General features: G+C 51.2%; 1 protein-coding gene across 1 annotated transcript in view; it reads right to left on the bottom strand.

The window, feature by feature from the left end:
* Nucleotides 1–370: 370 nt before the first annotated feature.
* The window catches only part of LOC119449113 (A disintegrin and metalloproteinase with thrombospondin motifs 13-like), a 104942-nt gene continuing 92287 nt past the window's right edge, over nt 371–13025 (bottom strand). Inside the window, exon 9 of the mRNA XM_049666654.1 lies at nt 371–483. Coding sequence (XP_049522611.1) covers nt 433–483 — 51 coding nt within the window. The 3' untranslated portion in view covers nt 371–432. The remainder of the gene's footprint in view (nt 484–13025) is intronic.

The raw sequence follows: 13025 nt of genomic DNA, 5'->3' as shown, positions 1-13025 counted from the left end.
CGGCGCTTGTTATCAGCCCATACGTTTCCTTTTATGGCAATTGCGGTGTCGCAATGCCCTCAGGCCGAGTTCAGATTTGGGAAAACAAAGGCGCTTTTCAACGTCGCCACTCGCTGAAAGCAGTTGCACATGTCTATTTCTATAAAAGAAATGCAGAGTTGTTAGCAATTTTTCGTGCAAAGTAAGAGCGGTGTTTGTCATGGCAAAATTATGACAGCAGGACAACATGCAAATTTGTTGGTTACAAAAAGCTATTATAGTGTGCTGTGCTTTTGCTGCAAAAATGAGCTTGCCGCGTAAAACAATTGACTGACTGCGAAAGTACTGATCGGTTTCGTTCTGTAGTGAAGAGAAGCAGGTGCATTTTCTATTTTATTATATCAAATGCAGATGGTTAAGACTAAGTCGATTATTAAGTGGTTCTTCATTAGTTCATTCGGCTTTCAATTCGGCTTTAGAAGTGCAATTACCAAGAACACACACCTGTAAAAGACGCAAAATGACAATATATATGAGTTTGAATGAAGATACCTAATATTATAAAGAAGCATGTATACTACAACATTGATAAACGTTGTATTTGAGAGGACACAGAACACGAAAAACAATGCATACGTTGCCTAGTACTTTAGAAATAAAAGGCGTGGGTTCTTTGTATTTTGTAGTATAGGACAGATGTCTTCAGGCAACTCATTATCCTTCAAGCTAGCACCCGCCGGGGTGGCTTAGTCAGCTAAGGCGTTGCGCTGCTGAGCACGAGGTCGCGGGATCGAATTCCGGCCCCGGCGGCCGCATTTCGATGGAGGCGAAATGCAAAAACGCCCGTGTGCTTGCGTTGTAGTGCACGTTAAAGAACCCCAGGTGGTCAAAATTAATCCGGAGCCCTCCACTACGGCGTGCCTCATAATCAGAACTGGTTTTGGCACGTAAAACCCCAGAAAGAAGAAGAATCCTTCAAGCTAGCCATTGCGCTAAAATAAACTAGAATAATAGGTGGGCAGAACATACACACTGTCTCTCCTGGGGATTATCTGTAGCCTCATGGTAAGATCAGTTTCTGCGTATGAAGTATATTAAGCGTCAGAATGACAGTGGGGAGCCGCATGTCATTTTGAATTTGTTTCACTTTGTTAATAGTGTTTTAAGATTCCAGTTCCTAGTTTCTACGTTTCACGGCACTGTAAATTGGTTAGTCACAAAGGGAATAGTCTGGAAAGTAAAATACGATAGCTGTTTGGTGGAAGTCTGTAAAACATGCAAGTGATAATACATTACCAAATTTATTGGCAGATTACACAATAAGTTACATGCACAACACCTATTCAGCATGTATTTTACTTCTCCAAGAACAATTCATCAATGGAGCAGAGTCTCATTCCATGTTGGCGTTATGTCGAAAATGCGTTTTTTTATATCATATGCATGGGTGCTCGTGTGCGATTCCGTATGACATTCCAATATATTATAGTCACTTGGTATCCTTACACTGTCCGTACAACCATGATTGCCGATTGTTAATTTAAGTTACATATTATTTTACATATATTTGCTTCGTTCTTGACAAGTATATGTTCCTTTTGTAGTGAAGAAGAGGAAGAAGTGCTCTTGCGTCTGTCGCTGTGCGCACCATCAGCGTTCGTGGACTGCCTCGATTGCGTGAGACGTCTAATAAATCGTCATATCACATTTGGTGGAAGGTGCTGCAATCCCCGACCTCACCCTGGAACTTCGCAGCCGAACGTTGCCGACTGCTTCAGCCGCTACCATGCTCGAGCCTACCGACAATCCGCCAGCAGCTTCCGCCGCGCCCATCATTTGCGGTGCCGTCCAGCGGCAGCGGGACCCCCCCCCCCCCCCGTCTTCCGCGGAGCCGGTGAGACTGACGTGGAAGATTGGCTCTCTACTTATGAGCGCGTCAGTGAGAACAACAAGTGGGATGACCCGACGAAGTTACGTTCCGTCATCTTCTATCTTGCTGACGTTGCGAACCTCTGGTTCCGCAATCATGAGCGGGACCTCCAAACCTGGTCCGCTTTCAAGGCAGCATTCACGGAAGTCTTCGGCCACCCAGCCTTACGAAAGCTCCGTGCTGAACAGCGTCTACGCCAGCGCGCTCAACAGCCCGGCGAGACGTACACCAGTTACATAGAGGATGTCGTCGATATTTGCGCCCGCGTCGATTCTACCATGAGTGAAGAGGACAAGGTGAAGCACATCCTCAAGGGCATCGAGGACGATGCATTTCAAATGCTTCTCGCGCGAAACCCTTCATCTGTCGCAGCTGTCGTCACTCTTTGCCAGAGCTTCGATGAGCTGCGTCGCCAGAGGGTCCTTGCGCGCAGCGCTGTTGCACCCGGCCACTCTCTCTCGGGCCTCACGCTTCCCTCCAACTCCTCGCCTGAATCCTCACTCTCCGTTCAGATTAAGGATTTTATTCGTGAGGAGGTGGCGCGCCAACTGTCTATGCTGCCTCTCAGCGATCGACCCCTACAGCCTGACACATCTCTGGCTGCTCCCATTAGGAGAGCCATTCGCGAGGAACTTGCCGACTCGCTACCTTTGGCTCAACCATGTCCTCCCGTGGCGGCACCTCTGACCTATGCCGCAGTCGCAGCGCGACCTGCGCCGCCGACATTCGCATTTCCTGCGACAGTGCGACCTCAAGCAATGCCAACTCCCGTGTCGCCTCCTATTCCGCCTCGAAGCCCAATTCAGAACCCTTGGCGCACACGCGACAACCGACCCATATGTTTCGCTTGCGGTTTCGCCGGCCATGTCGCGCGCTTCTGCCATCGTCGCATGCCACCTTCTAACCCTGCTGTCTCAACGCCTGGGTATGGATATTCCCACGATGCTACCGGCAATTCCATGCATCCCGACCCAGAGTATCCGCCGTCTTCTCGACGCCCTTTCGGCAACCATCGTTCTCCGTCACCACGTCGTCGCTCGCTTTCCCCCTTACGTCGTCGCCAGTCACCTAGCGAGGGAAACTAGTTGCTGCAGTTCTGCAGGCACGAACTGCCAGCTTCGCGACTTCTACAAGGCCTGCACAGTCGCCACACAATTTACTGGACGTTTTGGTTGAAGGAACCGCCACAATTGCGCTTATTGATACTGGGGCTGCGGTTTCTGTTATGGACGAAAAGCTTTGTCGTAAGCTCCGCAAGGTCACCACGCCGTTGTCTGGTTTGCTACTGCGTACCGCGAGTGCGCAGCATATGGCACCGCTCGCTCAATGTACCGCAAGAGTGCTCATTGCCGACGTAGTTTATGTTGTTGAATTTTTCGTGCTTCCTTCATGTTCACATGACATCATTCTTGGCTGGGACTTCTTGTCTCACCATCGTGCCATCATCGACTGTGCTCGGGCCGAAGTGGCGCTTTTCCCGCTTTCCGAAGCCTCGCTGCCTGACCCTTCTGAAAGTAAAGCCGCCAAGCTCACAGTTGTCTCCGATACGAACATACCACCCGAAATGTCGGTTCTTGTGCCCGTATCTTGTTCCGCCGCGCCAGACGCTACGGTGCTTTTTACACCATCGCCTATTTTTCTACGTCGCAAGGCTCTCCCTCTACCATTTGCCGTCCTCAACACTGTATCTGGATTATCCACTATGCTTGTGTGTAACCCGCTTCAATCCCCTGTGACCTTACTGCGTGGAGAATCCCTTGGTCGTGTTCAGCCCCTTGACCCGCTTCACATTCTCGATACTTCCGACGACATGGCCTGTTATGAGCTCGACGCCCTCACTTCTCCATTGCTGTGCGCATCATCATCATCATTGTCGTCGTCGTCAGACGTTCTCGAATCTGCCTTGGACGCCGATCTCCCACCTGCGTACCGCCAGCAAGTCCTCGCGCTTCTTCAGAATTTTCGCTCGTCGTTTGATTGCGACCAACCATCCCTGGGACGTACGGCGACCGTCACTCACAGCATCCACACTGGTTCCCATCCACCATTACGCCAGCGGCCATACCGCGTGTCGGCAGCCGAGCGACAAATCATTACCGAGCAAGTCGACGATATGCTGCATCGTGGCGTCATTCGGCCTTCCCAGAGTCCTTGGGCGTCTCCTGTAGTATTAGTACGCAAGAAGGACGGCTCAATACGCTTCTGTGTGGATTACCGTCGGCTCAATAAGATAACTCGTAAAGATGTGTATCCGCTGCCTCGGATAGATGACGCCCTCGACTCCCTACAAGGCGCGGAGTACTTCTCATCTTTGGATCTTCGCTCCGGCTATTGGCAAGTGCCGATGGCTGAAGACGACTGTGAGAAGACCGCTTTGGTCACGCCCGACGGCTTGTATGAATTTACCGTAATGCCATTCGGGCTCTGCAACGCGCCCGCTACTTTCGAGCGTATGATGGACACTATCCTTCGTAACTACAAGTGGAAAACATGTCTATGCTATCTTGATGATATTGTCGTGTTTTCGCCCGATTTCCCGACGCACCTCGTTCGCTTGCGTGAGATCCTGACGTGTATCACCTCTGCCGGCCTCCAATTCAACATCAAAAAGTGCCGTTTCGCTGCCCGCAAGTTAACAATATTGGGACACGTTGTTTCGAAGGATGGTGTACTTCCTGACCCAGCCAAGCTTCGCGCGGTCGCAGAGTTTCCGATGCCCACCACTCTTAAGGCACTCCGCAGCTTTATAGGGCTCTGCTCTTACTTTCGGCGTTTTGTGCGCAATTTTGCCACTATTATCGCACCACTGACCAATTTGCTTACGGCTAGCAGCGGCATCTCCGCGTGCTCAACTTCGTGTGACGACGCCTTCAAGCAACTACGTCGTCTACTTACTTCGCCGCCGATTCTTCGACACTACGATCCGACAGCGCCAACAGAGCTACACACGGACGCCAGTGGCATCGGACTTGGTGCAGTCCTAGCGCAACGGAAAGACGGCTACGACGAGTACGTCGTCGCATATGCGAGTCGCACTTTAAAGAAGGCAGAAGCCAACTACTCTGTCACAGAGAAAGAGTGCTTGGCCTTTATTTGGGCTCTCGTCAAATTTCGTCCGTACCTATATGGTCGCCCTTTTGACATTGTTACCGACCACCACGCCCTTTGCTGGCTGTCCTCGTTGAAAGATCCGTCAGGTCGCCTCGGCCGCTGGGCACTTCGCTTACAAGAATATAACATCCGCGTTGTCTACCGATCGGGCCGAAAGCACTCCGACGCCGATGCGCTTTCCCGATCACCGCTACCTTCCGATGTGGCTTCAGTGTCAACGCCCTTCGCATCCATGTCCACGATCAACGTCGCTGATATGCCGGCCGAGCAGCGTAAGGATCCCCTGCTTTCAACTATGCTGAATTTCCTCCACGATCCCTCCGTCACACCCTCTTCTCGAACACTTCGTCGCCAAGCCGCTCACTTTGCTGTCCACGACAACGTCCTTTACCGCAGAAATTATTTGCCTGATGGTCGAAAATGGCTGCTTGTGATACCACGACACATGCGTACTGACATATGCGCTTATTTCCATGACGCTCCTCATAATGGTCACGCCGGCGTTCTGAAAACGTACACTCGGCTGAGGCAGCGTTTCTACTGGCACGGCATGTATCACTTCGTGCGCCAGTACGTACGCGCTTGCACGGCGTGCCAAAGGCGTAAAATTCAACAGCGCCCTCCTGGCGAGTTACAGCCGCTCCCCTGCCCGGCCCGGCCATTTGATCGCGTCGGCATAGACCTATACGGGCCACTTCCCTACAGTTCCTCGGGTAACCGATGGATAATTGTAGGCGTCGACCACTTGACGCGCTACGCCGAGACTGCCGCACTTCCGGCGGCTTCTGCGCGTGACGTTGCCTTCTTCATCTTGCGGAACTTTGTTCTTCGACATGGAGCACCACGCGAACTGCTCAGCGACCGGGGGCGTGTGTTCCTGTCCGAAGTAATACAAGCCCTTCTCGCTGCATGCAGCATCGTTCACCGCAAGTCTACCGCCTACCACCCGCAAACGAACGGCTTGACAGAGAGGTTCAACCGCACACTCGGTGACATGTTGACTATGTACGTTGCCTCGGACCACAGTAACTGGGACACTGTTTTGCCGTTCGTCACGTATGCCTATAATACCGCCACACAAGCTACCACTGGCTTTTCGCCATTCTTTCTGTTATATGGCCGCGAGCCCTCGTGTACAATGGACACCCTGCTCCCATACCGACCCGACGCTTCTGAATGCACGCCAGTGTCTGAAGCCGCCAAATACGCAGAGGACTGTAGGCAGCTCGCCCGTACCCTTACGACCGCCGCCCAAGGTCGCCAAAAGCTGCGGCATGACAGTAACGTGCCTACACCACATTTTCCGCCTGGTTCCCTTGTTTGGTTGTGGATACCACCTCACAGCCCTGGCCTTTCAACCAAACTTCTTGCACGCTATGATGGTCCCTACCGCGTCATCGACCGTACTTCGGCTGTCAACTACGTTGTCGAGCCTGTGACGCCATCACACGACCTTAGACATCGCGGACGTGACACGGTTCATGTCAGCCGACTTAAGCCATACTATGACCCCCTGATCCTACCTACGCCGTAGGTCGCCAGGATGGCTCATCTTCTTTTCCGGGGGCCATTGTAGTGAAGAAGAGGAAGAAGTGCTCTTGCGTCTGTCGCTGTGCGCACCATCAGCGTTCGTGGACTGCCTCGATTGCGTGAGACGTCTAATAAATCGTCATATCACACTTTGAATATGGTGCATTGGTCCCGCTGGTCGTTTAGTACTGTATTTATTTACTGTACTGTTTATGCGACGACGTTGGGAAGTTTAAAAAAAAGAAATTGGGGAGTTAAGTCACTGCGCTCCAAACCCCAAAGTCAGGCACTCGAGTTTGCTCTGATTAAAATTAAATTATAGGGCTTTACGTGCCAAAACCACGATCTGATTATGAGGCACTTCGTAGTGGGGGACTCTGAAAATTTGGACCACCTGGGGTTCTTTAACGGGCACCTAAATCTGAGTACACAGGTGTTTTCGCATTTCGCCCCCATCGAAATGCGGCCGCCGTGGCCGCGATTCGATCCCGCGACCTCGTGCTCAGCATCCCAACACCATAGTCACTGAGCAACCACGGCGGGTGTTGCTCTGGTGCGAAGACTTCGGAGTGTATCTTCACGGCGATTTTCGTCGACTGCTCTCGGCAACACCAACGCGTCACTTGAAGACTGTTATAGTAATTCCGCACCACCTATTGCATTTCTTGTGCTTTGCGAAGATTAGCACCGCTAGGCTGTTGCAGTTCTCGATCAACGACGAACTCTAGGAATCTTACGTGGGAAGAAGACCGCCGCAATGGTTTACTTTTATGAAGCAAGCTGTTCGCACTGCTATCGGAGGCACTGCACCACACGAATGGTTTCCGCTACGAAATATGCCGATTGTAGTAATTGCAGATCGCCGGAGGACGGATAGCTTTTTGATTGGTGATATACAGAATCATGTGGTCAATCAAACAGTCGCCGGACAATGACAATTTGGTTACGTGGAAGTGCGTCTGACAGGAGATCGGATAGCCATTTCTCCAGTTTTTGTGAAACTAAAACGCGAACGTTAAACCAAACCACGCGCAGCGCAACAACTGCGCCTTGAAAGAGTGAAAGTGCGAGGAGGACGGAAAAACGTCAGCTTGCTGGAAGCCCCCGCAGGCACGAACTTCCGTGGCCCATCCCTTAGGGTGGAGCGCGCAACCTCGTTGTGGCCACAGGAAGTCGATTTCGCCTGTTAAGTTCATTTAGAGCGCGCTATACCGACTAGCTATAGTCTAAGGGACTCGGGCAATCTATTTCAGAGATATGCGCATTGGGGCAATGAGAACGAAAACACAAGAGTGCTATTCGAGAATGACATTTCGATAGCTAATTAGGATGAAACTGCATCTACATGACACATTTATTGATCATTTGAAAGAAACTAAGCGAGAATTTATTAATCCGACGAGAGAGGAGGATTTCACGACGGCTGTTAAGTAATGAAGTGGACGAGCACCGTTAGGGAAAGTGTACTATCATGGGTTATGCGTAATATGTGTTTCCTATACAATCACATTCTCGAACAACAGGACTATAATTATAACTATTACTGTTGTAGCGGGTGACAGAGTGACGAAGACGGCCCAAGTGCAAACGCACGACTGCCTTTATTTCAGAGAACGAAATATATATATATATATATATATATATATATATATATATGCTACTTGCCTATGACGTAACATAAAAGAACCAATCATGTTTGACACGTGTTAGCCGAGCACTTCATATCACTTCTCCCTCTCTTAAAACTGCAGCCTTTGCACGGGTCTTCGTTGTCGGGTAGACCTCCGTAAGACCGGTGGACTTGGGGAACAGGGAGCCTGCTGGGCTGGGAGGGATGTTGGAGGTGTTGTCGAAGGAACAGGCACGGCGCCAGTTGGTTCTGGAGTAGCCGGACTGGACCGGCCTTCTCGCGTTGACGTCGGCCGATTCTTGTTGTCCGGGCTGGGTTGAAGTGTGTCGGGAGCCTCCGCTTTTGGGGCCACGGGCGACACAGGCGCCCGACGGAAAATTTGGTCCAAATGACGCCTGGCTAGACCATCTGGAGTGTCGACCGTTACCAGCCGTGAACCCTCAGTGCTTTTGACGATGCCTGGCCGCCAACGCCTCCCTTGGCCAAAGTTGCGCACCCAGACCTGGTCCCCGGGCTGGAATCTGGGAGGCTGCGAGTAACTTGGAGGTAGAGAAGGGACACAAGCATCCAAGCGTGAACGAATTTGGTAGTTCAGTAGCATTTCTGATGGAGACTTGCCGCACGGTAGTGGGGTACGTCGATAGCCTAGCAGCACTCGTGCTAGTTTTGTTTCGAGATCGTTCACCATAGAGTGCTTGAGAAGGCCATCCTTTATTGTGCGGACCGCGCGCTCTGAGAGACTATTAGATTGTGGGTGGTACGGCGCACTGTGTAGATGAGTTATGTTGTTGGCAGTCATGAACTGGGAAAACTGCTGGCTTGCAAACTGAGGCCCGTTCTCTGATACAACTGTTTGCGGCAAGCCAAAACGAGCGAACAATTCGCGAAGCCGCGCGATTGTGACTTCTGTGGTCGCCGACCTGACGGGAAGTGCCTCGATCCACTTGGTATGGGAGTCGACGACTATCAACAGCATGCGCCCCTCTATTGGTCCGGCATAGTCAATGTGAAGCCGTGCCCACTTGGTCCCCGTTTCTGGCCAACAGATAGGAGCCTGGCGATGAGGCATTGGCTGCGCTTGTACACAAGAGATGCACGAACGTGCAAGGCTTTCAATCTCACCATCCAACCCAGGCCACCAGAACAGCGTACGAGCCAGTCTTTTCATCGCACATGCACCCTGGTGGGACCGATGTAGCTCAGCGAGCATGGAGACTCGAGCTTTGCGGGGTACGACGATGCGATGACCCCAGTAGAGCAGGCCTTCTGCGCTTGACAGCTCCAGCCTTCTGCAAAAATAAGGTTGAAGGTGATTGTGACACGGTGACATGCGTTTAGGCCATCCATTAAGTACAAAGTGCTGCACAACACTGAGGTCTTCATCTGCGTTCGTCAGCGCCCGTATGGCACCCGCTGGCACGCACGAGCTGTCAAGGTTCTCTGAAGACAGCACATATTCTGGTAAGGTGCCCGATTTGCAAGCATCTGGTATCGGCACAGGCAAACGGCCGAGTGCGTCCGCGTTGACATTTTCCTTGCCGGCCCTGTACTCGATGCGGTACTGATATTGGCTTAGAAACAGAGCCCATCTCTGAATACGTGCCGACGCCATTGGGGGAACAGGTCGATCTTCTCGTAGAAGTCCCACTAGTGGTTGGTGGTCCGTGACCAATACAAATTTGCGGCCCAACAGGTAGTCTCGAAACTTTGTTACTCCGAACACCAGTGCGAGAGCTTCCTTCTCGAGCTGAGAATTCTTTTCGGAGTGTGTTAGCGTGCGTGAACGGAAGGCAATGGGTTTATCCAGTTTACCAATTCGGTGCGAAATTACGGCACCTAGACCCGAGGATGACGCATCACATTCCAAGCGCACAGGTTGGCTGGGATCGAAATACGTCAGAACTGGCGAACTCAGGAGTGTTTGTTTAGCCTTGAGATATGAATTTTCCTGGGACGTTCCCCACTGCCATTTATGCTCTTTTTCAAGCAGAAGATACAGCGGGGCCAACATCGTTGACATCTGTGGCAAGAACCGTTGATAATAAGTCAACAGACCCAAAAACGAGCGCAGTTCGCTCACATTCGTAGGCCGTGGTGAGTCGCATATTGCTGCTAGGTTCTTCTCAAGCGGATGCAAGCCGTCTTTGTCGATGCGATGGCCCAGGTAGACGATGGAGTCTTTGCAAAAATGGCATTTTTCGGCTTTCAGCTTGATACCATTCTCTTGAAGCCTGCGCAAAACGTCCCGGAGCACTGAGCCATTACCATCTTCACGTTCCGCTATCAAGACATCGTCCAAATACACTTGCACGGCTGGAAGGCCGGCCAGAACCGTTTCCATGCGCCGCTGAAAAATCGCCGGAGCCGAAGCAACTCCAAACGGAAGACGGTTATAACAGAACAAACCCTTGTGAGTGTTTATCACGGCCAACTTTCTCGCCTCCTCATCCAAAGGAAGTTGGTTATATGCATCCTTAAGGTCCAGTGTTGTGAAAGACGATCCCCCACGTAGTGACGCAAAAATGTCTTCAATGTTCGGTAAAGGGTACTGCTCAGTTATGCAGGCAGCATTGATTGTGGTTTTGAAATCGCCGCAGATGCGAAGGGACCCGTCTTTCTTCAGAACTGGTACGATTGGTGCCGCCCACTCAGAATGTGCTATGGGCGATAATATGCCTTGTTCCACTAAACGGTCCAGCTCCGTTTCCACTTTTTCACGAAGAGCATAAGGGATTGACCGCGCCTTATGGAACTTCGGTTGGGCGTCTTCTCTAATGTGGAATTTCACAGGTGGTCCCTGAATGTTTCCAAGCCCTGGCTCAAAAAGGGCAGAAAACTCGGTCCTGAGGCTGTCGGGATCTGCTGACGTCGACTGAACCGTAGCGAGAAAACCGGACGGCAGAAGCGAAAACGCTTGAATTAAGTCCCTTCCGCAAAGGCTGGGGCCCGAACAACCTACAACAATCAGTGTGGCAGGTACAGCCTTCCCCGCAAAATGGGCTTGAAGGTGCAGTTCACCGACAATGGGTAGCTTGCCCAAGTAACAGCTGAGCGTGTGTTTGCATTTCGATAAGCGTGGACAACTCAGACGGTGCTTTAGATACAGCTCCTGCGGAATGATAGAAAACGGTGATCCCGTGTCAATAATCATGTACAAGGGCACTCCACCCCAGCGGATAACTCTGCGGAACGCCTGGAGCGAACATTTCTTTTCTCGTGATTCCTGCAATGTGAAGACTGTTGAAATATCGCTTTCCTCAGTTTCGGATACCGCGCTCTCATAATGAACTGCGGCGTTAGCGCTGCCATCGCGCCTACGACCAGCCCGGAGCCCCGATTGGGAGCGGCATTTCCTTGCGAAATGACCAGTTTTCCCGACAGCGAAAACACTGCTCTCTTTTATGCGGACAGTCGCTTGCTTCGTGATCGTAGTTTCCGCAGCGTGCGCAATCAGTATGGATTTGTTTATCTTTGGTGAAAGATTGATATCGGCGTGATTTTCTCGCTACACTGCACACCGCTGCCTCATTATCAGGTCTGGTCATGGCGCTTACTTCGAGTGCGGCTGTCTCTGCCACTGTGGCAATCATTTCGGCTTGGGCAAGTGTGAGCACAGTTCTTTCAAGCAGCGTCTGTTGCACCGCACGATTTCTGATGCCACAAACAATGCGGTCCCGTAACATGCGGTCAAGGCTGGTGCCGAAGTTACACTTATCTGCAAGCTTGCGTAGCTCAACAACATAGTCCCGGACAGATTCGTTTGCGGCCTGGTCTCTTGCAAAGAACTTGTAACTTGTGGCAACCTCATTACACTTCGGCGCATAATGGTCATTTAGGAAGGTAAGTGCTTCCTTGTAACTCAGGTCATTTACTTTCCGGGGGGCGCTGTGTCCAGCCAGAATGCCTACAGTCTTCGTTGACAGTGTCGAAACCAAGTGCGCCCTTTTCTTATCATCTGTCTTAATATCATTCGCTTCAAAGAATGCTTCCAATCGAGTCAAGTAAATATCCCACTTATCTTGATTTTCGTCGAAAGTTGGGTTACCGAGGTTCGTAGCCAGGGCCATGACCGCCGACGCTCTGTAGACTCGATTACTTCAAGTAACCAGCAGGACTCCCAGCGCTTCCGAGACGCCTCTGTTGGTGACGGGGGCTCCGCGGGGTGGTCACCCTCGTCGCCACTGTTGTAGCGGGTGACAGAGTGACGGAGACGGCCCAAGTGCAAACGCACGACTGCCTTTATTTCAGAGAACGAAATATATATATATATGCTACTTGCCTATGACGTAACATAAAAGAACCAATCATGTTTCACACGTGTTAGCCGAGCACTTCATATCAATTACAAAAACTAGTTTTTGTAATTATGTATATGAATCTTACTCGGCTAGAACATTTTATCGGCAGTCCCGTGCCTCGATGGCAGCTTGCTCTGTGCTCTGGCAATAAACATGAAATTGGATACTAAAATAAATTTAATAGCTTGTACTAGTGACGCAAGGCTAGAGACACAGCGGAGCTGATCTGTTCCTAGCTGGTCGTGGCTGTGCCAAGTGATGCTAAGTTATACGAAGTAATGCCAAGTGATGCTAAGTTATACGAAGTGCATAATCATTTCCTCGTGGTCCGTGGCAGAGGGGAACGGCTCGTGAAACTTTTGCAATCCGAGCACACGTAGGGGAATTGGGCTGAAAGCTGCGCACAGGGCACGGGTGGCGCGCAGCAGGGATGACGACATGCCGGGATGACGTCACGGCGCATGCGCTGTAGAGCACAGCTGGCGGGAGCTAGGCCGAGTAAAGCCCCTCAATAAAAAAAGTAGCGACATCTATTGAAGATTGCCGC

The sequence above is a fragment of the Dermacentor silvarum genome, chromosome 4 (genome assembly GCF_013339745.2).
Source record: "Dermacentor silvarum isolate Dsil-2018 chromosome 4, BIME_Dsil_1.4, whole genome shotgun sequence".
NCBI lineage: Eukaryota > Metazoa > Arthropoda > Arachnida > Ixodida > Ixodidae > Dermacentor > Dermacentor silvarum.
Note: the sequence above shows the minus strand (reverse complement) of the source record. Positions and strands in the feature narration are given on the sequence as shown.